This window comes from Palaemon carinicauda, chromosome 36 (genome assembly GCF_036898095.1).
Source record: "Palaemon carinicauda isolate YSFRI2023 chromosome 36, ASM3689809v2, whole genome shotgun sequence".
NCBI classification, from domain to species: domain Eukaryota; kingdom Metazoa; phylum Arthropoda; class Malacostraca; order Decapoda; family Palaemonidae; genus Palaemon; species Palaemon carinicauda.
The window spans coordinates 65,967,963-65,994,699 of NC_090760.1; the positions used below are offsets into that span (position 1 = coordinate 65,967,963).

General features: G+C 41.3%; 1 protein-coding gene across 2 annotated transcripts in view; it reads right to left on the bottom strand.

The window, feature by feature from the left end:
* LOC137628451 (glycosyltransferase 1 domain-containing protein 1-like) overlaps window positions 1-26,737 on the bottom strand; it is a 59,720-nt gene that overhangs the window by 23,858 nt on the left and 9,125 nt on the right. The window contains exons 2-5 of one of the 2 annotated variants that reach the window (XM_068359598.1): window positions 4,079-4,197; window positions 2,922-3,080; window positions 1,520-1,688; window positions 620-778 (exon numbers count right to left, since the gene is read on the bottom strand). In XM_068359598.1, the coding sequence (XP_068215699.1) occupies window positions 620-778; window positions 1,520-1,688; window positions 2,922-3,076 (483 nt within the window). In that variant the 5' untranslated portion in view covers window positions 3,077-3,080; window positions 4,079-4,197. The remainder of the gene's footprint in view (window positions 1-619; window positions 779-1,519; window positions 1,689-2,921; window positions 3,081-4,078; window positions 4,198-26,737) is intronic. The other variant, XM_068359599.1, reaches the window with a different exon arrangement.

Here is a 26,737-nt window from a genome sequence, read left to right on the forward strand (position 1 = left end):
TAACAAAAATTCTTTCTCCCACTTTGACAATGAAGTAACTAACAGAAATTCTTTCTCCACAGTTGGACAATGGAGTAACTAACAACAATTCTTTCTCCACACTTTGACAATGAAGTAACTTACAAAAGTTCTTTTTCCACACTTTGACAATGAAGTAACTAACAAAAATTCTTTCCCCGTACTTTGACAATGGAGTAACTAACAGAAATTCTTTCTCCACACTTTGACAATGGAGTAACTAACAACAATTCTTTCTCCACACTTTGACAATGAAGTAACTTACAAAAATTCTTTCTCCCACTTTGACAATGAAGTAACTAACAGAAATTCTTTTTCCACAGTTGGGCAATGGAGTAACTAACAACAATTCTTTTTTCACACTTTAACAATGAAGTAACTAACAAAAAGACTTTCTCCACATTTTGACCACGAAGTACCTAACAAAAATTTTTTCTCCACACGTTGACTATGAAGTTACTAACAAAACTTCTTTCTCCACACTTTGACAATGAAGTAACAAAAATTCTTTCTCCACACTTTGACAATGTAATCAGCTCTTCTAAGCCAATACCAACTCTTACTTAGGCAACACAGCCACCTAAAATGAGCAACTACCTACCCACACTCCAAGAGCAATCTCCTTCATGTCCTCAGTGAAGGCTATGAGATATCGGGCTCCGAAGACCACTTCCGTCATGAGCTCAAGTTTTTCGGGGGATTTCACTCCTGTGTTCATGTCTGTTCCCCCAAAATAGCAGATGTAAGGGACACCCAATTCCTAGGAATAAAAGAGAAGTTTTTCTCTATAAACTATAATGGTTATATGTAAACAACTACATTTAGGAGTTAATATTATTTATCACTAATAAAAGATATAATTACCTTTGTTCTTTTGTCATAATGTATATATTTTGTATGAAAGCAATGATGTATAATCTGCCGTATTATTTAATCCATATCATTTTCATTATAAATATATAAGTGGTTTCAATTTTTATCGTGTTACATAATATATGAAAACTTATTCAATGAATTTTTAATACGATACGAATAGGTCATGATGAAATTAATCACATGAATGTAAAATAGTACTTAATATATACATACATTTTTTGCATAAATATATATATATATATATATATATATATATATATATATATATATATATATATATATATATACTGTATATATATACAGGTATATATATGCATATATATATATATATATATATATATATATATATATATATATATATATATATATATATATATATATATATATACTGTATATATATACAGGTATATATATGCATATATATATATATATATATATATATATATATATATACTGTATATATATACAGGTATATATATATGCATATATATATATATACTGTATATATATACAGGTATATATATATGCATATATATATATATATATATATATATATATATATATATATATATATATATATATATATATATATATATATACAGTTGAACCATAATTAATTTCCTACCTTCAAGGCAATCAAAGTGGAAGCACTCCGGTAGAGGTGCAGACCAACAGCCGACACCACATTTCGACTCTGAATCAGGTCGCGGAGGCTGTCTTGAGTCAACTCCTGCTCCGTAGGGTCTTCCGGGTCAACCATCACGCAGTCGTATCCACCGCTCTCCACGTGTGACCTTTGGAGGTCATGGGGGTCATTGGAAATTTCGTTATTAGTTGAAGTTCTAATGATTTTATTGATACAATAGCATTAACAACAAGTATAATTAATGTAAACAAAATGCTTCTAGAAGACACTATTACAAAAACAGAAAACAACTACATGTAAATAGACAATGAGGAAATAAGTTGAAACAAGGGTGACTTTAGGATTTAGTTAATATATTGATTTGGGAAATGAAAAAAATAATTAAATGATTATCATTTTGGGAAATTTTAAACTTCTTTAACATTAACAAATAAAATACTAATGAGAAACTAGACATACACACACATATATGTGTGTGTATATATATATATATATATATATATATATATATATACATATAATGTACAAATATATATATATATATATATATATATATATATATATATATATTATATATATATATTGTATATATATGTATATGTACTGCATATATATATATATATATATATATATATATATATATATATATTTATATATATATGTATACAAATACTGTATGCATATATATATATATATATATATATATATAGTATATATATATACACACAGGTATATATGCCACTATGTATATATGATATAATATATATACACTGGTATATATACCAGTATATACATAGTATATATACAGACACTTATACACAGGTATGTATATAGATACACATAACCAGAATATACTCGCATACTTTATCATCATCATTATTACTAGCTAAGCAACAACCCTAGTTAGAAAAGAAGGATGCTGCAAGCCCACGAGCTCTAAAAGGGAAAGTAGCCCAGTAGGAAAAGGATATTAATAGATACACTATATATCAGAAATAATGAATAAAAATATGAAATATTTTATGATCAGAAACAACATTAAGATTATAATACAAGAAAAGAGATATGTCGACATGATCACCATACAAGCATTTGCAACAAGTTTGAACTTCTGAAGTTCTACTGATTTAACCATCAGAATACAGATATACTGTATATATATATATATATATATATATATATATATATATATATATATATATATATATATATGTATATATATATATATATATATATATATATATATATATATATATATATACTTGAAAAATAGATTTGACTTAATGAGCATTTTGAAAGTTTAAAAAATGGATTATATATTCATATAAGCATACACACAGTTGATCCCCAAAATTCGGACAAAATAGTTTAAATTTCTCACCTCAGCCTGTTTAACGTGGCGGCATTTCCGGTTTCCCGTATGAGACATTTGCCGACAAGGAGTACAGAAGGACGCTGATTTATAGGTTCTCTCTTCCCTCCTGACCCAACATTGCGATCCGACATGGAGCTACTCCGCTCAGATTCCGCTGACATGCCTCTAGGATGGTTTGCATGATAAACATTAGAAATTGAGAAAAAAAACATACATCGCTGCCTATTTCATACATAAGCCATTAACATATGAGTGAAATAAAATTTCCATAAAATTATACGCTTCACGTGCTTAAACAAAAATATCGACAACTGCACACCTAACACATACACACAATGCATCATTCAACATCATCTTGAATAAGCTTTAACGCTAAATGATTCACTCTTCTCCCAAACCTATTGTCTTCCACTCATTCTACATGATTGAACATTGTCTAAATACTCAAATAATTCCTTTCACCAATGCTATCTACTGACTATTCTACTATCTCCAAATTTCTCGTCCCATCACTTATTCATGCACCACATATACAATACAAAGTATTAGCCTCACCAGCCTGAATCTTCTTCATTTCATTCAAACTCATCCTCCATAGACCACAAGGGTGCGATGGAATAATAATTTTGAAGATCTCTGCTGTCTTTCAAGCTAAGCTGTTCTGTTACCTAATCTTTCTCTCATTTTGATATCCTGTTTTATCTACAGGGACTATTTACATTCTTCTACTATTAGTATAAACATATATTACTTCATCAAACTGGGTTCCGGTTTACACTTACCCTCACAACCATACTCTTCCTATTATTCCCTTTGAACTTTTTCCTATGGCAAAACTTACAAACATTTCACTAGTTCCTGTTGTTTCTCTTCATTGTTCCCGATCAACAAAGTATTTATTTGCAAACGTCAAGGTATCCACTATACATTCGCTTCAGATTTTCTAACCTCGCACCTCTGACACAACTATTTACCGGACTTATTCTGATATCTCAAATCAATCTACCCATTAAAGGACCTTGGATCTACCCATACAGGTACCGTACATCCATAGTGGCATAACTCATTCCTTGTCTTGGACCAATTTTTACACCATTTATACAACTCACACACTATAGCAAACACACACGTCAGTTGACAAAAATAAAAAGTGAAAAATTTACCTGATAGTTAACAGACTATATTGTATTGACGATGAGAAATTAGAAGTTTGGGGAGGGCGACTTCATTCCTTAAGACTTGCTACAATAACAGAAGCTGTCTTCATACTGAGAAAATCTCCCTGTGAAGGTAGAAACACACACACATATATATATATATATATATATATGTATATATATACATATATATACATATATATATACATATATATATATATATTTATATATATATGTATATATATATTTTTGGGCTCAAGCCATGTCGTCCTGATGGAAGTTCCTATAGGGTAGCTTCCTAGGGTATATTACAACTACGGCGATATTCCCAGAGAATTTACCTTAAGGTACCAGAATTCTAACTCCTGGAGCGAGTATCCCTCGTGAAAGGGATATCGCGACATATCAGAGGACGTATTCTAGACACGTCACATGGCAATCTACGACCTGAACAGAGATTCGTCTCGTAGGAGGGAGATTGACGAGATACGAATTCGGGAAAGAAAAAGGGGAGCCGCTCCCAAGGCTTCCCTATCCCCCGATTCGTATGCGTGCCTGGCGCCAATCCTGGCGCCATCTGTATTCCTTTTTGCGTAGCTTAACAACTCGGTGTTTTTTCCTGTTTTTCTCGCAAATCTTGGATTTATTCAGCTTTTCATGGCTTCTTCGTCTTCGTTGACCTCGGATAAGTTGAGTATAGTGTCTGTTATGTATAAATGTAGGCTCTTGGTAAAATTTTGAGTGATTAATAGGATTAATCTTTGATACAAGAGCCGTAGCCTACCAGAGGTGTCCTGGACACTGTCACTCGCTAGGTATAAATTAGTTAGTCAGAGTGACATTCCTGGTTGTTTTGCTTAATAAAATTTAGCTATTTAGCTTTACATAGGATTTCCTTTCGTGCTTAGTATTATTTGGCGAAGTATTCGCCATTCTGGCCTACGCTAGGCCATGTAGCCTAGTCGTTTGGTCCTAGTACTTAATGCATGATTATGGTTTTTCCGAGTGTAATTAAAATTTTATTGAAGCTTTAGGCTATATTTTATACATGTTAGACTGTGTGGAATATTTCCAAGATTGTATACGTGAGAGTTTCGGTGAATTAGGTAATCGATTCTCTTGGTGCCTAGGCTAATTGCTTATGGAGCCTTAGTATACTTTATCATACTCCCCGGTTGCTTTCTTTTCTTCGGAGAAGGTATGCAATCCCTTTCCCTCTGTTTAAGCCTTGGGCTTATCCCTAAGTGGTTTTTTCCGAATTTATTTTCGATAAAACTATACTAGGGTGTTACTGTACCTTCCTGTTCCAGCAGAGTCTGGTTCAAAGAGGGTCAGAACAACAGAGTTTTTAGTCTGAGTCCGTGTTGTTTGGCTTGGGGCAGAGTCTCCCTCGCTGACCTAACACTTACAAAGGGAGCTGAGCTCCCTTAGGTCACTGTCGAAGGTTTCTGTAGTTATGATTCCTTCTTGTGTGATCGACCAGACTAAGTCCTGTTGCTGTTCTCGGGGAGGATAAATCTTCCCTTGGGAGTTGCAACGCCTTCCTTGCTTTGGTGCTCTGGAAGCTGGCAGGTATTATACTACTGCGCTGGCCCTTTCCCTTAGATCTCCCTTAGGCTAAGACAGAGTTCTTGGCTACGGGTGATCTGTCACTAAAGCAAGGTTGGCAGGACCCTCTTGTCCCTTCCCCCTCTATCTCCGTAATGGCCTAGCCATTACTGTACTGTACCTTGCCGGCCGGCAGAGCTGGCCGGCAGGGGTATTACTGTACCATATGTCATTCTACTTCTGGACCTAGTATAGGTTGGGATTTGGATTGACTAAGCCCATTGCCGGCCGGCAGAGACGCTGGACGGCAAGGGTCTTATGTTTTCGAGTGCTGCCCGGACCTCTCTTGGTCCCTCATCCATGCCTGCCGGCAGAGCCGGACGGCATTGGTCAAGGAAGCCTGAATTAAGTTTCTCCCCTTCCTTATATGCACTCTTTCGGTTGCCGGGCTGGGGGGGTTGTGTACACTCTTATCCCGGCATCCATTCTATTTTCTTCTAGTGCTGTACCTGTCCCGGCAGCCGGCCTATGAGGCCGGCTGCCGGCCTATGAGGCCGGCAGCCGGGCAGGGGTAGTCTTCTGGTTCTTTTGCTGCCGGCTGGCATCGGTCTTGTACCTTTGCCGGCCGGCTTATGTCAGTCCTTGTCTGCCGGTCACCAAGAGTGTGGCCGGCAGCTGGGTACTACCTTGTGTAGTTGCTGGCCGGCAATCATTGCCGGCCAACACTGGCTGTTGCTGGCCGGCAGCTGCTGCCGCCGGCACAGGCATTTGAACCAGAGGGCTGCCGCCCTATAGCTGTTAAGTAGTATACTTTAAAGCTAATTGTGGTGTGTGCCGGCCGGCAAAGGCAGGCCGGCACACATCCTCCTATACTGTACTAGTATTCTTCTGTATAGCATATACAGTAAGAAGAAAACTATAGTAAAAGTTTAGGTACAGCACTGTATCTTCTAACACTATTGTGTTTTCTTACACAGCCCTTTGCTGTTGCCCTCAGACAGGAAGCAGAGTTCTTCCCCGTCTATTATCCAGGATTTTTAAAATCATTGCCTAGGTGTGAGCTCCACCTGTTTCCTATGGAAACCTTGCATTGGTTACTCTAGTAGAGATAAACCATTTTTGATTTTATTATCTGGAAGGCTGCAACAATGGGTTGTGAGGGAAACACAAGTGTGTGTCTTTCATTTATGAATTGTTATGCTATACTATGCATATCCAGTGATACATAGTTCACTTGATACTCATGGAAATTTCTTCTCTTTACAGAAGGACACTCCGAAGTGGGGAAGTGCTTTCTGCAATGTCAGCAGCAAGAACCTCTGCGGACATGAGTTTTGTAGGAGACACGCAGCATACGCTGTCTCCAAGGATGATCTCCGGTATTGGGACCCTCAGGTATGTACTGTGTGCACTAACCTGATTAATGAGACATTTAAATAGCTAGGAAGAAGCTTCGTACCTGGGTAAGGGGCTTCCAAAAGTACACTTCTGGCCCTTATCTTCCAAGTGAGAAGATGAGGGCGTATCTTTTCCCTAAGGCATCAGCTGAGGCAGTGATTCCCCAGCCTCAAGAGGAGATCCCCTAAGTTCAGATCCAGGTGGATGCTGAAGTCGCGGTCGCGATGCAAGACATCCAGCTAAATGACAGGATATCTGATGTGGACGGGTGTCAGGAGGAAGACCTCCTTGCAGAAGCCCAGGATGAAGTTCAAGTCCCTCTACATCGGCCGGTCTCCCAGTAGAGCTGGGACAGGCCCTCTCTTCTATTGTTGGAATGATCCAACAAATGCAGAAGGAGAATCAGGAGAAGGCGGCTGCAATGGAACTGCGAATGCAGTGCCTTGCAGAATCACATGGGCCCCAGAAAAGCTCAATGTGAAAGACCTTCCTTTGTGCTCGGATGCTAACCCATGGAGGTATGCTGAGCACATGTCGATGACGACTGGAAAGATCGTCATCTCGGATATGCTGGGCTCAGTTCCCCTGGAGGGTGGAATTCTGGCCCAGCAAGGCACCATATCTGGACTGTTATGTCCGGCTGAGGAAGGAACCAGCTTCAAAGGAGGAGGCAGAGCCGAAGGAGGTCATAGTGATGACCATGCTAAGGCTCAAGCTCTACTTTCATCTTCGATGAAAGAGAGGGGCTTCTCTAACTCAAAGGTAGCTGCATTGAATAGGAAGCTCCCTTCCTTTGTGTCCTCGCCTACTAGAGCCTTCCCCCTTTTTACAGAAAGGGTTTCTGGCTGTACTAAAAGCAATCGAGGCCGGCAAGTCTTGCCCCTCCCTAGAGGAGTGTAAACCCTTGTCGCTGGCCCTGCCTATGGACCACAAAGATTAGAAGGACGTCCATCTTACGTTCTAAGTGGAAAGTTGGAGGCTGATATTGCCGGACGTCAGTTCGGCAAGGACCCCCCTAAGCTGTCTGACTTTCTTTTGCGAAGTGAGCTCGATACAAAAGAAAGACTGACTGCCTCAATGTCTCTTCAGACTACTCTCGAGACGATGGCAAGTGACCCCAAGGTCCATGAAATGTTCATGGTAGTGGCCAAGCCTCATCTGGCCACAGTGACGAAGGACCTTTATGGCTTCGTCAAGGCAAGGAGAGCTTGTAGGGAGTTCGTGTTTACCTCGGCTACAGTGAGGCACGAGCTAAAGAAACTAATCTCCTCCAACATTTGGGGAAAAGACCTTTTTCCCTACCGACTTGGTCAAAGAAGTTTTTGATAAAGCCACCTTGGAGAATAGAAACCTTCTCCAGAAGTGGGACCTGGCTATCAAAAGAAAGTCTTCCCCGGATGAGGGTCCTCAACCAAAGAGGAAGACTATGAGGACTAGGCTACCGTCTCGGCCAGCCAAGCCTCTTAGACAGCAACAGCAACTGCAATTGCCATTGCCCCCAGTGCCCCAGATCGTGGCACAAACCCCGACCACCTTTCAGTGGGTACCCCAGGCCGTGTCGACACAGTCCACGGCATTCACCCCAGCGTTCGAAGGGCAGTCTACTTCCTTCCGAGCAAAGCCTAGAGGAGCAGCCAGAGGCTCGTCTAGACGCCCCTCAAGGGGAAGGGGATTCAGGGGTGGTCGTGGTCAGGAAGGCAAGACCTCAGGACGGCAGTCCAAGTGAGGTGATACCGGTAGGAGGGAGACTTCTGAAATTTCGGGATCGGTGGACCTTCGATCCCTGGGCCCACAGCCTACTCAAGAATGGATTGGGCGGGAGCTGGTACAGCACTCCACCCCCGTACCTTCGGTTTTTTCCAACACTCCACCCCCGTTATGGAGGAGTACGTTCAAGAACGGTTGGAGAAAAAGGGTGAAGCCCATCAATTTCTAAGGGAGGCTGTTTTGTGTTCCCAAGAAAGACTCGGAAAAGCTCAGAGTCATTCTGGACTTGTCGCCACTTAACAAGTTCATAGTGAATTGCAAATTCAAAATGCTAAACACTGCAACACATAAGGACCTTACTGCCCAAGAGGGCATATTCCGTCTCTATAGACTTGTCAGATGCCTACTGGCACATTCCAATTAGCCATCGACTCTCCCCCTACCTAGGGTTCAGGCTACAGCGAAGACTATACGCCTTCGGAGCCATGCCATTCGGGCTAAACATAGCCCCAAGGATTTTTACGAAGCTTGCGAGCGTAGCTCTCAAACAATTTCGCCTAAAGGGAATTCAGGTAGTAGCCTACCTGGACGACTGGTTGGTGTGGGCAGCATCCGAGACAGAATGCTTGCAAGCTTCCAGTCAGTGATCCAGTTCCTAGAGTACCTAGGCTTCAAGATCAACAGAAAAAGTCTCGACTTTCTCCATCTCAAAAGTTCCAGTGGCTAAGATCCACTGGGACCTTTTGTCACACCGTTTCTCCACCCCAGCGAAGAAAAGGAAGGAGATAGCGGGTTCTGTCAAGAGACTTCAAGATTCCGAAAGGATATCAAGACACGAGCAGGAGAGAGTACTGCGCTCTCTCCAGTTTGCTTCGGTGACAGACCCAGTGCTAAGAGCACAGCTAAAGGATGCAATCGGAGTTTGGAGAAGTTATGCATCAAACGCGTGAAGAGATCTGAGAAGACCAGCCGCTTCGGCTAAGTACTCTTCTCAGGCCTTGGTCCCAAGCCAGACATCTAAAGAAGTCAGGTTCTTCTTCAGCCACCTCCCCCGTCGGTGACGATTCACTCAGACGCCTCAAAGGAGGGATGGGGAGGTCACTCTCATCGGAAAAAAGTCCAGGGGACTTGGTCCAGGCTATTCAAGACCTTTCTCATAAAACTTTCTAGAAGCTAGGGCAGTGCTCCTTACCTTAAAGAAAGTCTCCCCGCGTCATTCGTTCCACATAAAGTGGTAATAGACAGCGAGGTAGTTGTAAGATACTTGAATCGACAAGGATCGAGGTCACCACCTCTCAACCAGGTGATGTTGGCCGTCTTCCGATTGGCGGAAAAGAAGAAGTGGTACCTGTCGGCAGTTCACCTTCAAGGAGTCCGCAATGTGACAGCGGACGCTCTATCCAGGTTCACACCGATAGAGTCGGAATGGTCCTTAGACGCAGGATCATTCTCCTTCATTCTGAATCAGTCCCAGAACTGCAGATAGACCTCTTTGCGACGAAAGACAACAAGAAGTTGCCCCTGTACGTGCCCCGTACGAGGACCCCTTAGCGGAAGCAGTGGACGCGATGTCCCTCGACTGGAACAGATGGTCCAAGATTTATCTGTTCCCTCCTCACAACCTTCTGTTGAGGGTCCTCAACAAACTGAGATCCTTCAAAGGGTAGCGGCAATAGTGGCCCACAAGTGGCCGAACAGCGTGTGGTTCCTCCTGGCATTGGAACTGTAGCTGAAGTTTGTACCACTACCAGATCCAGTTCTGACCCAGCGAGTCCAGAAGTCAACTGTCTGCGCTTCATTACAGAAAACCCGGACCCTGCAGTTCATGATTTTCTCTCCCTAGCGGTGAGAAAGCGTTTCGGGATTTCGAAAGCCAGTATAGACTTCATTGAGGAATATAAATGCAAATCTACTAGAAGGCAATATGAGTCATCTTGGAGAAAATGGGTGGCCTTTTGTCAAGGCGAAGATTCCGCAGGAGATCTTGACAGACTTCTGCTTATCTTTTTTCCCCACCTCCATGGTCAAGGGTTGGCAGCGAACACGATTTCAGCGTGTAAGTCTGCTTTGACAAGACCCATTCTATATGCCTTCCAGGTCGACCTAGGTAACGAGATCTTTAATAAAGTCCCGAAAGCCTGTGCTAGGCTCAGACCTTCAGCACCTCCAAAGCCCATTTCATGGTCTTTAGACAAGTTCTTCATTTCGCTTTTCTGTTGAGCAATGAAGAATGTGCGTTAAAGGATTTGACACAAAAAGTTATTTTCCTAATTTGCACTCGCGTCCGGGGCCAGGGTTAGTGAAATTGTAGCCTCTCGAGAGAGGCAGGTCGTGTTCAGTTCCTGGATGGGGAAGAACTGAACCTGTTTACGGATCCTACGTTTCTCGCCAAGAATGAGTTACCCACCAACAGGTGGGGTCCCTGGAGAATCTGCCCTCTGAAAGAAGATGCATCTCTATGTCCAGTAGAATGCCTAAAGGTCTATCTTCATAGAACTTCAGACTTCAAGGGTGGTCAACTATTCAGGGGAGAAACATCAGGCTCAAATTTATCTCTGAATCAACTCAGAGCAAAAATCACATATTTTATTCGCAGAGCGGATCCTGACAATACACCCGCAGGTCACGATCCGAGGAAAGTTGCCTCATTCTTAAATTTCTTTAATTGCATGGATTTTGAACATCTCCGTTCATACACTGGCTGGAAGTCTTCCAGAGTGTTCTTTCGCCACTATGCGAAGCAAGTAGAGGAACTAAAAGAGATCTGTGGTAGCAGTGGGTCGCGGTGTTAACCCTACTGTTTAACTCTGCGAGGAACAGTGGTCTTAATTGGGACGATTAATTCCAGGGTGAGTGTGTAGTTACATACTGTACTACAAACTAAGTGAGGGCACTGTGTTGCCCATCCAGACTGTTCCATTTCCGAAGGTGAACCTAGCATAAGTACAGACATGTGTGCCGAGCATTTCTAACGCTAATGTCATTGATTTGTAATACAGGCTTTTATGACTTTGATACCTCGGTATCTTAAAAGTGGCATCTAATGTTTTTCTTTCAGACAAACAAGCCCTGTTTACTATCATACTTATGCTTAAAGTTTTGGGTTATCCTCTTCTTATATATATATGTATAATTGTGGTTAACCTGTCTGTTTATTGTCTGTCAATAAGCTTGTTCTTGAGAACCTTGCGTCTCCTTCACCTGTGTCAATTTATTGGTATAATTGAGCATTCATTCTATGTACCTTATCTGGGATAATTCTAATAGAATTGTTCCTTTATGCAAGCTATGTTGCATTGGTTTTCCTCCTATGCGGATATAAAACCTTTGGCCAATACAAGTATTGTGCGGAAAACTGGTCGATATTTCATATTGACGCAGTGGTCCTTTACAAACTATGCTTTACTTAATATAGGGCGAGACCACTATATTAGCTTGCCTGGTATTCATACATAGATATATGTACTCTTCGAGACTTTCCAGAGTCTAGTAGGACTCTTCCCTGTAGGGGGCAGGAAGCTCTAACATAGTTTATAGTTAGTTGAAAAGATGTATAACGGTAACATCTTAGGTCTCTAGGTCTAGTCGACCGGGAATAAATATCTCCGGGGAGTACGGCACGTTCTGAGAATCCACAGATACAGTAATGCTCTGGTACACTTCCATCAGGACGACATGGCTTGAGCCCAAAAAACGGATTTTGAGCGAAGCGAAAAATCTATTTTTGGGTGAGATAGCCATGTCGTCCTGATGGACCCGCCCTTGCCTTTCTAAGAAAGGGCTGTAGGACCCCTCCCTACATACAGTATCTGTAGCACCTCGTGTACGCTACAAGGAATACAGATGGCGCCAGGATTGGCGCCAGGCACGCATACGAATCGGGGGATAGGGAAGCCTTGGGAGCGGCTCCCCTTTTTCTTTCCCGAATTCGTATCTCGTCAATCTCCCTCCTACGAGACGAATCTCTGTTCAGGTCGTAGATTGCCATGTGACGTGTCTAGAATACGTCCTCTGATATGTCGCGATATCCCTTTCACGAGGGATACTCGCTCCAGGAGTTAGAATTCTGGTACCTTAAGGTAAATTCTCTGGGAATATCGCCGTAGTTGTAATATACCCTAGGAAGCTACCCTATAGGAACTTCCATCAGGACGACATGGCTATCTCACCCAAAAATAGATTTTTCGCTTCGCTCAAAATCCGTTATATACATATATATATATATATATATATATAATATACATTTACACACACACACACATATATATATATGTATATATATATGTATATATACATACACATATATATATATATTTATATATATATATATATATATATATGTATATATAATCTGAAATAAAATATGCAGAGAAAAGTGTGATTGATAATTTTACGGATTCTTAAATAACCTAAAAGAAAAGTGACGATATAAATGCATTTATAAGTGTTAATGATATATAACTGAATGCCAAAAAAGCTTCGATGATTTTATTTGAAGAGTCAATCCCATCTGAATGTATTTTTCCTATAAATAAAAGATGTTGTGATATTTAATAAGATACTTATCTCAAGTGGCTTTTGCCTATGTAGTAGTAATGAATAGAGAGAGGGAGAGAGAGAGAGAGAGAGAGAGAGAGAGAGAGAAAGAGAAAGAGAGAGAGAGAGAGAGAGAGAGAGAGAGAGAGAGAGACTCATCCTCGTGGTCTTCTCAACCCGTTCTGATAAAAATTAAAAAGATACTGCCTTTAGTTAACAAATGAAACATGTTTCAAATCCTTTGAAGGGTTTCTCAGCTACAAAAATAAACTTGTTTCAAACCCTACGAAAGACTTCTAAATATCAAAATGAAACACGTTTCAAATCAAGACTTTACAACACCAAAATGAAACCGATTTCAAATGCTATGAAAGCCTCGTAAATAAAAAAATGAAACAAGTTTCAAATAGCTTCTCAATACAGAAAGGAAGCATGTTTCAAAGAGCTTCTCAATACAGAAAGGAAGCATGTTTCAAATAGCTTCTCAATACAAAAAGGAAGCATGTTTCAAATAGCTTCTCAATACAAAAATGAAACATGTTCCAAATAATACGAAAGCCATCAGATTACCAAAAATAAAACATGTTTCAAATCCTCCGAAACGTTTCTAAATACGATTATGAAACCTGTTTTAAATGCTCCAAACACCAAAATGAAAACGTTTTAATTTCTACAAATGCCTTAAAATATCAAAATATGAAACATTTTTCATATGAATACACATGAAAAATCTATTTTAATGTTATTACTGTTCTTAAAATATTTCATTTTAATTGTTCATTACTTCTATTTCTTTCCTTATTTCCTTTCCTCACTGGGCAATTTATCCCTGTTGGACCCCTAGGGGCTTATAGAATCCTGCTTTTCCAACTAGTGTTCTAGCTTAGCTAATAATAATAATAATAATAATAATAATAATAATAATAATAATAATAATAATAATAAAAATAATAATAATAATAATAATAATAATAATAATAATAATAATAATAATAAATTATTATTACTAGCCAAGCTACAACCCTAATTGGAAAAGTAAGATGCTATAAGCCCAAGGGCTCCCACAGGGAAAAATAGCCCAGTGAGGAAAGGAAATAAGGAAATAAATAAATGATATAAGAAGTGATGAACAATTGAATTAAAATATTTTAAAAACATTAACAACATTAAAACAGATAATTCATATAAAAACTATAAAAGAACTTATGTCAGCCTGTTCAACATAAAAACATTTGCATCAACTTTGAACTTTTGAATTTCTACTGATTCAACTACCCGATTAGGAAGATCATTCCATAACTTGGTCACAGCTGGAATAAAACTTCTAGAATACTGTGTAGTATTGAGCCTCATGATGGAGAAGGCATGACTATGAGAATTAACTGCATGCCTAGTATTACGAACAGGATGGAACTGTCCGGGAAGATCAGAATGTAAAGGATGGTCAGAGTTATAAAAAAAATCTCATGCAACATGCATAATGAACTAATTGAACGACGGTGACAAAGATTAATATCTAAATCAGGAATAAGAAATTTGATAGACCGTTAGTTCCTGTCCACCAAATTAAGATGAGAATCAGCAGCTGAACACCAGACAGGAGAACATTACTCAAAACAAGGTGGAATGAAAAAATTAAAGCACTTCTTCAGAATAGACTGATCACCGAAAATCTTGAAAGACTCTCAATAAGCCAATCTTTTGTGCAATTGAATAAGACACAGACCTTATATGTTTCTCAAAAGTAAATTTGCTGTCGAGAATCACACCTGAAATTTCAAAAGAGTCATACAAAGTTAAAGAAACATTATCAATACTGAGATCAGGATGTTGAGGAGCAACTGTCCAAGAGCTACTTAAATCATACTTTGAAAACTCACCTCATTAGAAAGAGAAATATCAGAGTAAATTGGACTTTTGATATTAATGGAAGACTGGGATTGAAGGAAGCTAACTTCATGTACTGAGTGTTCTGTACAGCAATCAACATCAAAGTTAGTCCTTCCCATAGCAGATTAACTAATGAAAATGTCCAAAAATTACTGCATGTATGCATATAGGTAATTATATATATATATATATATATATACTTATATATATACATATATATATATGTATATATACACACACATATATATATATATATATATAGACACACACATATATATACACACACATATATATACATATATATATATATATATATACTGTATATATATGTATATATATGTGTGAGTGTGTGTATGAGAAACATCTGTAAGTACACACATATATACACACACACACCACACACACACACACACACATATATATATATAAATATATATATATATATATATATATAACGGATTTTGAGCGAAGCGAAAAATCTATTTTTGGGTGAGATGGCCATGTCGTCCTGATGGAAGTTCCTATAGGGTAGCTTCCTAGGGTATATTACAACTACGGCGATATTCCCAGAGAATTTACCTTAAGGTACCAGAATTCTAACTCCTGGAGCGAGTATCCCTCGTGAAAGGGATATCGCGACATATCAGAGGACGTATTCTAGACACGCCACATGGCAATCTACATCCTGGACAGAGATTTCGTCTCGTAGGAGGCGATTGGCGAGATACGAATTCGGGAAAGAAAAAGGGGAGCCGCTCCCAAGGCTTCCCTATCCTCCGATTCGTATGCGTGCCTGGCGCCAATCCTGGCGCCATCTGTATTCCTTGTAGCGTACACGAGGTGCTAAAGATACTGTATGTAGGGAGGGGTCCTACAGCCCTTTCTTAGAAAGGCAAGGGCGGGTCCATCAGGACGACATGGCCATCTCACCCAAAAATAGATTTTTCGCTTCGCTCAAAATCCATTTTTTGGGCTCAAGCCATGTCGTCCTGATGGAAGTGTACCAGAGCATTACTGTATCTGTGGATTCTCAGAACGTGCCGTACTCCCCGGAGGTAATTTTTTTCCCGGTCGACTAGACCTAGAGACCTAAAATGTTACCGTTATACATCTTTTCAACTAACTATAAACTATGTTAGAGCTTCCTGCCCCCTACAGGGAAGAGTCCTACTAGACTCTAGAAAAGTCTCGAAGAGTACATATACCTATGTATGAATACCAGGCAAGCTAATATAGTGGTCTCGCCCTATATTAAGTAAAGCATAGTTTGTAAAGAACCACTGCGTCAATATGAAATATCGACCAGTTCTCCGCACAATACTTGTATTGGACAAAGGTTTTATATCCGCATAGGAGGAAAACCAATGCAACATAGCTTGCATAAAGGAACAATTCTATTAGAATTATCCCAGATAAGGTACATAGAATGAATGCTCAATTATACCAATAAATTGACACAGGTGAAGGAGACGCAAGGTTCTCAAGAACCAGATTATTGACAGGCAATAAATAGACAGGTTAACCACAATTATATATATATATATATATATATATACATAAGAAGAGGATAACCCAAAACTTTAAGCATAAGTATGATAGTAAACAGAGCTTGTTTGTCTGAAAGAAAAAACATTAGATGCCACTTTTAAGATACCGAGGTATCAAAGTCATAAAAGCCTGTATTACAAATCAATGACATTAGCGTTAGAAAGGCTCGGCACACATGTCTGCACTTATGCTAGGTTCACCTTCGGAAATGGAACAGTCTGCATGGGCAACACAGTGCCCTCACTAAGTTTGTAGTACAGTATGTAACTACACACTTACCCTGGAATTAATCGTCCCAATTAAGACCACTGTTCCTCGCAGAGTTAAACAGTAGGGTTAACACCGCGACCCACTGCTACCACAGATCTCTTTTAGTTCCTCTACTTGCTTCGCATAGTGGCGAAAGAACACTCTGGAAGACTTCCAGCCAGTGTATGAACGGAGATGTTCAAAATCCATACAATTAAAGAAATTTAAGGATGAGGTAACTTTCCTCGGATCGTGACCTGCGGGTGTATTGTCAGGATCCGCTCTGCGAATAAAATATGTGATTTTCGCTCTGAGTTGATTCAGAGATAAATTTGAGCCTGATGTTTCTCCCCTGAATAGTTGACCACCCTTGAAGTTTGAAGTTCTATGAAGATAGACCTTTAGGCATTCTACTGGACATAGAGATGCATCTTCTTTCAGAGGGCAGATTCTCCAGGGACCCCACCTGTTGGTGGGTAACTCATTCTTGGCGAGAAATGTAGGATCCGGAAACAGGTTCAGTTCTCCCCCCATCCAGGAACTGAACACGACCTGCCTCTCTCGAGAGGCTACAATCTCACTAACCCTGGCCCCGGACGCGAGTGCAAAATAGGAAAATAACTTTTTGTGTCAAATCCTTTAACGCACACTCTTCATTGCTCAACAGAGAAGCGAAATGAAGAACTTGTCTAAAGACCATGAAATGGGCTTTGGAGGTGCTGAAGGTCTGAGCCTAGCACAGGCTTTCGGGACTTTATTAAAGATCTCGTTACCTAGGTCGACCTGGAAGGCATATAGAATGGGTCTTGTCAAAGCAGACTTACACGCTGAAATCGTGTTCGCTGCCAATCCTTGACCATGGAGGTGGAGAAGAAAGATAAGCAGAAGTCTGTCAAGATCTCCTGCGGATTCTTCGCCTTGACAAAAAGGCCACCCATTTTCTCCAAGATGACTCATATTGCCTTCTAGTAGATTTGCACTTGTATTCCTCAAGGAAGTCTATACTGGCTTTTGAAATCCCGAAACGCTTTCTCACTGCTAGGGAGAGAAAATCATGAGCTGCAGGGTCCGGGTTTTCTGTAATGAAGCGCAGACAGTTGACTTCTGGACTCGCTGGGTCAGAACTGGATCTGGTAGTGGTACAAACTTCAGCTACAGTTCCAATGCCCGGAGGAACCACACGCTGTTCGGCCACTTGTGGGCCACTATTGCCGCTACCCCTTGAAGGATCTCAGTTTGTTGAGGACCCTCAACAGAGGGTTGTGAGGAGGGAACAGATAAATCTTGGACCATCTGTTCCAGTCGAGGGACATCGTGTCCACTGCTTCCGCTAAGGGGTCCTCGTACGGGGCACGTACAGGGGCAACTTCTTGTTGTCTTTCGTCGCAAAGAGGTCTATCTGCAGTTCTGGGACTGATTCAGAATGAAGGAGAATGATCCTGTGTCTAAGGACCATTCCGACTCTATCGGTGTGAACCTGGATAGAGCGTCCGCTGTCACATTGCGGACTCCTTGAAGGTGAACTGCCGACAGGTACCACTTCTTCTTTTCCCGCCAATCGGAAGATGGCCAACATCACCTGGTTCAAGTATCTCACAACTACCTCGCTGTCTATCACCAACCTTATGTGGATTGAGTGACGCGGGGAGACTTTCTTTAAGGTAAGGAGCACTGCCCTAGCTTCTAGAAAGTTTTATGTGAAAGGTCTTGAATAGCTTGGACCAAGTCCCCTGGACTTTTTTCCGATGAGAGTGACCTCCCCATCCCTCCTTCGAGGCGTCTGAGTGAATCGTCACCGACGGGGGAGGTGGCTGAAGAAGAACCAACTTCTTTAGATGTCTGGCTTGGGACCAAGGCCTGAGAAGAGTACTTAGCCGAAGCGGCTGGTCTTCTCAGATCTCTTCGCGCGTTTGATGCATAACTTCTCCAAACTCCGATTGCATCCTTTAGCTGTGCTCTTAGCACTGGGTCTGTCACCGAAGCAAACTGGAGAGAGCGCAGTACCCTCTCCTGCTCGCGTCTTGATATCCTTTCGGAATCTAGAAGTCTCTTGACAGAACCCGCTATCTCCTTCCTTTTCTTCGCCGGGGTGGAGAAACGGTGTGACAAAAGGCCCCAGTGGATTCCCAGCCACTGGAACTTTTGAGATGGAGAAAGTCGAGACTTTTTCTGTTGATCTTGAAGCCTAGGTACTCTAGGAACTGGATCACTTGACTGGAAGCTTGCAAGCATTCTGTCTCGGATGCTGCCCACACCAACCAGTCGTCCAGGTAGGCTACTACCTGAATTCCCTTTAGGCGTAATTGTTTGAGAGCTACGCTCGCAAGCTTCGTAAAACTCCTTGGGGCTATTTTTAGCCCGAATGGCATGGCTCCGAAGGCGTATAGTCTTCGTTGTAGCCTGAACCCTAGGTAGGGGGAGAGTCGATGGCTAATTGGAATGTGCCAATAGGCGTCTGACAAGTCTATAGAGACGGAATATGCCCTCTTGGGCAGTAAGGTCCTTATGTGTTGCAGTGTTAGCATTTTGAATTTGCAATTCACTATGAACTTGTTGAGTGGCGACAAGTCCAGAATGACCCTGAGCTTTTCCGAGTCTTTCTTGGGAACACAAAACAGCCTCCCTTAGAAATTGATGGGCTTCACCCTTCGGATCACCTTTTTTCTCCAACAGTTCTTGAACGTACTCCTCCATAACGGGGGTGGAGTGTTGGAAAAACCGAAGGCACGGGGGTGGAGTGCTGTACCAGCTCCCGCCCAGTCCATTCTTGAGTAAGCTGTGGGCCCAGGGATCGAAGGTCCACCGATCCCGAAATTTCAGAAGTCTCCCTCCTACCGGTATCACCTCACTTGGACTGCTGTCCTGAGGTCTTGCCTTCCTGACCACGACCACCCCTGAATCCCCTTCCCCTTAAGGGGCGTCTAGACGAGCCTCTGGCTGCTCCTCTAGGCTTTGCTCGAAAGGAAGTAGACTGCCCTTCGAACGCTGGGGTGAATGCCGTGGACTGTGTCGACACGGCCTGGAGTACCCACTGAAAAGTGGTCGGGGTTTGTGCCACAATCTGGGGCACTGGGGGCAATAGCAATTGCAGTTGCTGTTGCTGTCTAAGAGGCTTGGCTGGCCGAGACGGTAGCCTAGTCCTCATAGTCTTCCTCTTTGGTTGAGGACCCTCATCCGGGGAAGACTTTCTTTTGATAGCCAGGCCCCACTTCTGGAGAAGGTTTCTATTCTCCAAGGCGGCCTTATCAACAACTTCTTTGACCAAGTCGGTAGGGAAAAGGTCTTTTCCCCAAATGTTGGAGGAGATTAGTTTCTTTGGCTCGTGCCTCACCGTAGCCGAGGTAAACGCGAACTCCCTACAAGCTCTCCTTGCCTTGACGAAGCCATAAAGGTCCTTCGTCACTGTGGCCAGATGAGACTTGGCTACTACCATGAACATTTCATGGACCTTGGGGTCACTTGCCGTCTTTCTTTTGTATCGAACTCACTTCGCAAAAGAAAGTCAGACAGCTTAGGGAGGTCCTTGCCGAACTGACGTCCGGCAATATCAGCCTCCAACTTTCCAACTGAGAACGTAAGATGGACGTCCTTCCAGTCTTTGTGGTCCATAGGCAGGGCCAGAGACAAGGGCTTACACTCCTCTAGGGAGGGGCAAGACTTGCCGGCCTCGACTGCTTTTAGTACAGCCAGAAACCCTTTCTGTAAAAAGGGGAAGGCTCTAGTAGGCGAGGACACAAAGGAAGGGAGCTTCCTATTCAATGCGGCTACCTTTGAGTTAGAGAAGCCCCTCTCTTTCATCGAGGATGAAAGTAGAGCTTGAGCCTTAGCATGGTCCATCACTATGACCTCCTTCGGCTCTGTCTCCTCCTTTAAAGCTGGTTCCTTCCTCAGCCGGACATAACAGTCCGGATATGATGCCTTGCTGGGCCAGAATTCCACCTCCTCCAGGGGAACTGAGCCCAGCTTATCCGAGATGACGATCTTTCCAGTCGTCATTGGCATGTGCTCAGCATACCTCCATGGGTTAGCATCTGAGCACAAGGGAAGGTCTTTCACATTGAGCTTTTTCTGGGGCCCATGTGATTCTGCAAGGCACTGCATTCGCAGTTCCATTGCAGCCGCCTTCTCCTGATTCTCCTTCTGCATTTGTTGGATCATTCCAACAATAGAAGAGAGGGCCTGTCCCAGCTCTACTGGGAGACCGGCCGATGTAGAGGGAATAGGCTCCGGAATCTGAACCGGAGTAGCCGACACCTCGTCGACGTCTACCTCTACAACGTCTGGGGCTTGAACTTCATCCTGGGCTTCTGCCATGAGGTCTTCCTCCTGACACCCGTCCACATCAGACATCCTGTCATCTAACTGGATGTCTTGCATCGCGACCGCGACTTCAGCATCCACCTGGATCTGAACTTAGGGGATCTCCTCTTGAGGCTGGGGAATCACTGCATCAGCTGATGCCTTAGGGAAAAGATACGCCCTCATCTTCTCACTTGGAAGATAAGGGCCAGAAGTGTTCTTTTGGAAGCCCCTTACCCAGGTACGAAGCTTCTTTCTAGCTATATCCCTTGATTCCTCTGTCCTAGGGGAATTAAAGGTCTCAGTAATCAGGTTAGTGCACATAGTACATACCTGAGGGTCCCAATACCGGAGATCATCCTTGGAGACAGCGTATGCTGCGTGTCTCCTACAAAACTCATGTCCGCAGAGGTTCTTGCTGCTGACATTGCAGAAAGCACTTCCCCACTTCGGAGTGTCCTTCTGTAAAGAGAAGAAATTTCCATGAGTATCAAGTGAACTATGTATCACTGGATATGCATAGTATAGCATAACAATTCAGAAAGGAAAGACACACACTTGTGTTTCCCTCACAACCCATTGTTGCAGCCTTCCAGATAATAAAATCAAAATGGTTTATCTCTTCTAGAGTAACCAATGCAAGGTTTCCAGAGGAAACAGGTGGAGCTCACACCTAAGCAATGATTTTAAAATCCTGGATAATAGACAGGAAAGAACTCAGCTTCCTATCTGTAGGGCAACAGCAAAGGGATGTGCAAGAAAACACAATAGTGTTAGAAGACACAGTGCTGTACCAAAACCCTTACCATAGTTTTCTTCTTACTGTATATGTTATACTGAAGAATACTAGTACAGTATAGGGGGTTGTGTGCCGGCCTGCCTTTGCCGGCCGGCACACACCACAACTAGCTTTAAAGTATACTACTTAAAAGCTATAAGGCGGCAGCACTCTGGTTCAAATGCATGTGCCGGTCGGCAGCAACTGCCGGTCGGCAGCAACTGCCGGCCGGTAACAGCCAATGTTGGCCGGCAATGGCTGCCGGCCAGCAACTACACAAGGTAGTACCCAGCTGCCGGCCACACTCTTGGTGACCGGCAGACAAGGGCTAACATAAGCCAGCCGGCAAAGGTACAAGACCGATGCCAGCCGGCAGCAAAAGAACCAGAGGACTACACCTGCCCGGCTGCCGGCCTCATAGGCCGGCAGCCGGGTCAGGTACAGCACTAGAAGAAAAATAGAATGGATGCCGGGATAAGAGTGTACACAACCTCCAAGCCCGGCAACCGAAAGAGTGCATATAAGGAAGGGGAGAAACTAATTCAGGCTTCCTGACCAATGCCGTCTGGCTCTACAGGCAGGCATGGATGAGGGACCAAGAGAGGTCCGGGCAGCACTCGAAAACATAAGACCCTTGCCGGCCAGCAGCTCTGCCGGCCGGCAAGGGGCTGAGTCAATTCCACATCCTAACCTATACTAGGTCCAGATGTAGAACGACGTACAGTACAGTAATGGCTCGGCCATTACGGAGAAAGAGGGGGAAGGGACAAGAGGGTCCTGCCAACCTTGCTTTAGTGACAGATCACCCGCAGCCAAGAAACTTATCTTAGCCTAAGGGAGATCTAAGGGGGAAGGCCAGCAATACTTGCCAGCTCCCAGAGCACCAAAGCAAGGAAGGCGTTGCTACTCCCAGGGAAAGAACTTATCCTCCCCCGAGAACAGCAACAAGGACTAGTCTGGTAGATCACAAAAGAAGGAATCATATCCACAGAAACCTTCGGTAGTGACCTAAGGGAGCTAAGCTCCCTTTGTCTGTGTCAGGTCAGCGAGGGGGACTCAGCCCCAAGCCAGACAACACAGACTCAGACTAAAAAACTCTGTTGTTCTGTCCCTCTTGAACCATACTACAGGAACAGGAAGGTACAGTAACACCCCAGTATAGTTTTATCGAAAATAAATTCGGAAAAAACCACTTAGGGATAAGCCCAAGGCTTAAACAGAGGGAAAGGGATTGCATACCTTCTCCGAAGAAAAGAAAGCAACCGGGGAGTATGGTAAAGTATACTAAGGCTCCATAAGCAACTAGCCTAGGCACCAAGAGAATCGATTACCTAAATCACCGAAACTCACTCGTATACTATCTTGGAAATATTCCACACAGTCTAAAATGTATAAAATATAGCCTAAAGCTTCAATAAAATTTTAATTACACTCGGAAAAACCATAATCATGCATAAAGTACTAGGACCAAACGACTAGGCTACATAGCCTAGCGTAGGTCAGAATGGCGAATACTTCGCCAAATAATACTAAGCACGAAAGGAAATCCTATGTAATGCTAAATAGCTAAAATTTATTAAAGCAAATCAACCAGGAATGTCGCTCTGACTAACTAACTTATACCTAGCGAGCGACAGCGTCCAGGACGCCTCTGGTAGGCTACGGCTCTTGTATCAAAGATTAATCCTATTAATCACTCAAAATTTTACCAAGAGCCTACATTTATACATAAAAGACATTATACTCAACTTATCAGAGGCCAACGAAGACGGAGAAGCCATGAAAAGTAGAATAAATCCAAGATTTGCGAGAAAAACAGGAAAAAACACCGAGTTGTTGAGCTACGCAAAAAGGAATACAGATGGCGCCAGGATTGGCGCCAGGCACGCATACGAATCGGAGGATAGGGAAGCCTTGGGAGCGGCTCCCCTTTTTCTTTCCCGAATTCGTATCTCGCCAATCACCTCCTACGAGACGAAATCTCTGTCCAGGATGTAGATTGCCATGTGGCGTGTCTAGAATACGTCCTCTGATATGTCGCGATATCCCTTTCACGAGGGATACTTGCTCCAGGAGTTAGAATTCTGGTACCTTAAGGTAAATTCTCTGGGAATATCGCCGTAGTTGTAATATACCCTAGGAAGCTACCCTATAGGAACTTCCATCAGGACGACATGGCTTGAGCCCAAAAATATATTTATATATATAAATTTATATATATATACATTTATATATATAAATATATATATATATATATATATACACATAAATATATATATATATATATATACATACACATAAATATATATATATATATATATATATACACATAAATAGATATATATATATATATATATATACATATATTATAAAACTGTCAATCACATAACATCTACTTGGTAGAAAGCATAAATGCAAGAATCTGAAATCCATTTCTGCAACCAATCGCGTGCGAGAGTAATCGCATATCCTATGACGTCATAAAATCGGTCGGCGTTAGTCACATTGTCATGGAAATTTACCGTCTCTTTACCGTTCAAGAACAGACGCAACGAATCAATTACTAAGTGGAATAATAAATAGAACATCTGCTTTTAGTAAATATCTATACATACATATATATATATATATATATAGGCTATATATATATATATATATATATAAATATATATAAATATATATATATATATATATATGTATATATGTATATATATATATATATATATAAAAGAGTCTATGTATGTATGTATGAATCCCTTTCTGAGTAGGGATACCTCAACGCAGTGAAAGGGTTCGTCATGATCAGCAAAGCTGTACTAATCAGGGCCACCCATACTAGGTTGGTTTGCTGTAAGCTATCAGACGAAAGTATACCACCATCGCGATTCCACAATAGCCAGCTAGGTGATGAAAACTGAGAGAGAGAGAGAGAGAGAGAGAGAGAGAGAGAGAGAGAGAGAACGGATTATTATATAACAATGAACAATAACTGAGAGAAAAGCATGTAAAGATAAGAGACAAAGGAAAGATACGAAATAATATCGTTCACAGAAGAATTGTTTGAAAAGTAAAACCCTCCAACATATTCTTTGTCTCGAAATACGAGAGATCTTTTGCTATCACAGACAGCCTGGGTTGTTGACCTTATGCTAGACGAATCAATACTTTTAATCGGAGAGTCAAGGAATTGGTTTCTTAATCATTAGGAGCGAATAAGTTTCAAAGAATCATTAATTCAACATGAACATTTTACCTGATTTGTTTGATTTTCAATCGTAGAGTTCTTTCTCCGACGTTTCAGTTTTTTATGTGTTCTGAGAGTGTATGCGAGTTCTTATTGATATTTAAAATTATATGTTTTTGGAGAGTCAAAATCTAACTTCAAACCGTGAAGACAAGGTTATATAATGGCGTGTGATCGATGCTTTCAACCGGACCTGGAAACCGTCCACGCACAGCCCAATGAATAGCTGGAGGTTATAGTCTTAATCGAAGAAGAAGAAGAAGAAGAAGAAGAAGAAGAAGAATAAGACCGAACAACAACATCGATTTCAAAAGAAGTAGAAACTTTGGAAAAACAACAAATATTCACGTTAGCTTGAAGATGAATGCAAGAGAGAGAGAGAGAGAGAGAGAGAGAGAGAGAGAGAGAGCCGTTGGACAAATTGAACTGTCAACATCAGACTTTAAATTAATAGCTGTAACATATGTTTCAATGCAACCAAACTTATCATTAGGTTAAATTGGCTACAGAAAGTTCTGCTTGTATTTTGATATATATATATATATATATGAATAGCCCATTATTGAGGCCTTTGTCCTGCAGTGGCTTAGAAACGGCTTCATTTGTATATATATATATATATATACACTGTATATACACACACATATATATATATATACACACACACACACATATATATATATATACACTGTATATACACACACACATATATATATACACACACATATATATATATATATATACAGTATAAACAAATAAAGCCGTTTCTATGCTACTGCAGGACAAAGGCCTCAGTCTTGGGCTATTCATATATATATATGTATATATATATATATATATATACTGTATATGTATATATATATATATATATATACATATATATATATATATATATATATCTTCATATGCTGTTCACACCATATACTGTTAAGTGTTAAGGTTAAATACTAATAAGTAAAACCTTAACAAGAGATTTTATAACTAAAATCAACTTTACAATTGTACTTTTAAGTTATTTTTTTTTTTTACTCTTTGCAAGCGGCATTTTTCTGTCTTCAGGCGTTGAGGGATTGTTGTTTAGGAAGTAATACTTACTCTTTGTCTCTTGAACCCGAGTTTCTAAGAATTTGTCATGAAAATGTAGGAACCTGTTTTCATTATGGTTATTGGTTCTGGAAAGTTTGAGTGTCAACAATAAGATTTATCATTGCCAAAGAAACAAGAGGCTGAATGTGTAGATGGTCTGTATATCTTAGGATATGTCAAGGTGACAGCAGGTAGTGCTGCCATGATGAGTCATAGCGTCAGCAAGGAGTACTTGCATGATGATTCATAGGGCCACCAGGGAGTACTTGCATGATAATTCAGAGGGACACCATGGAGTACTTTACTATTAAGTAAAAGAGATAGTAATGAGTGGCTGAGTAATGAGTCATGGGGATAACAGGGAGTTATGATGGGTCATGGG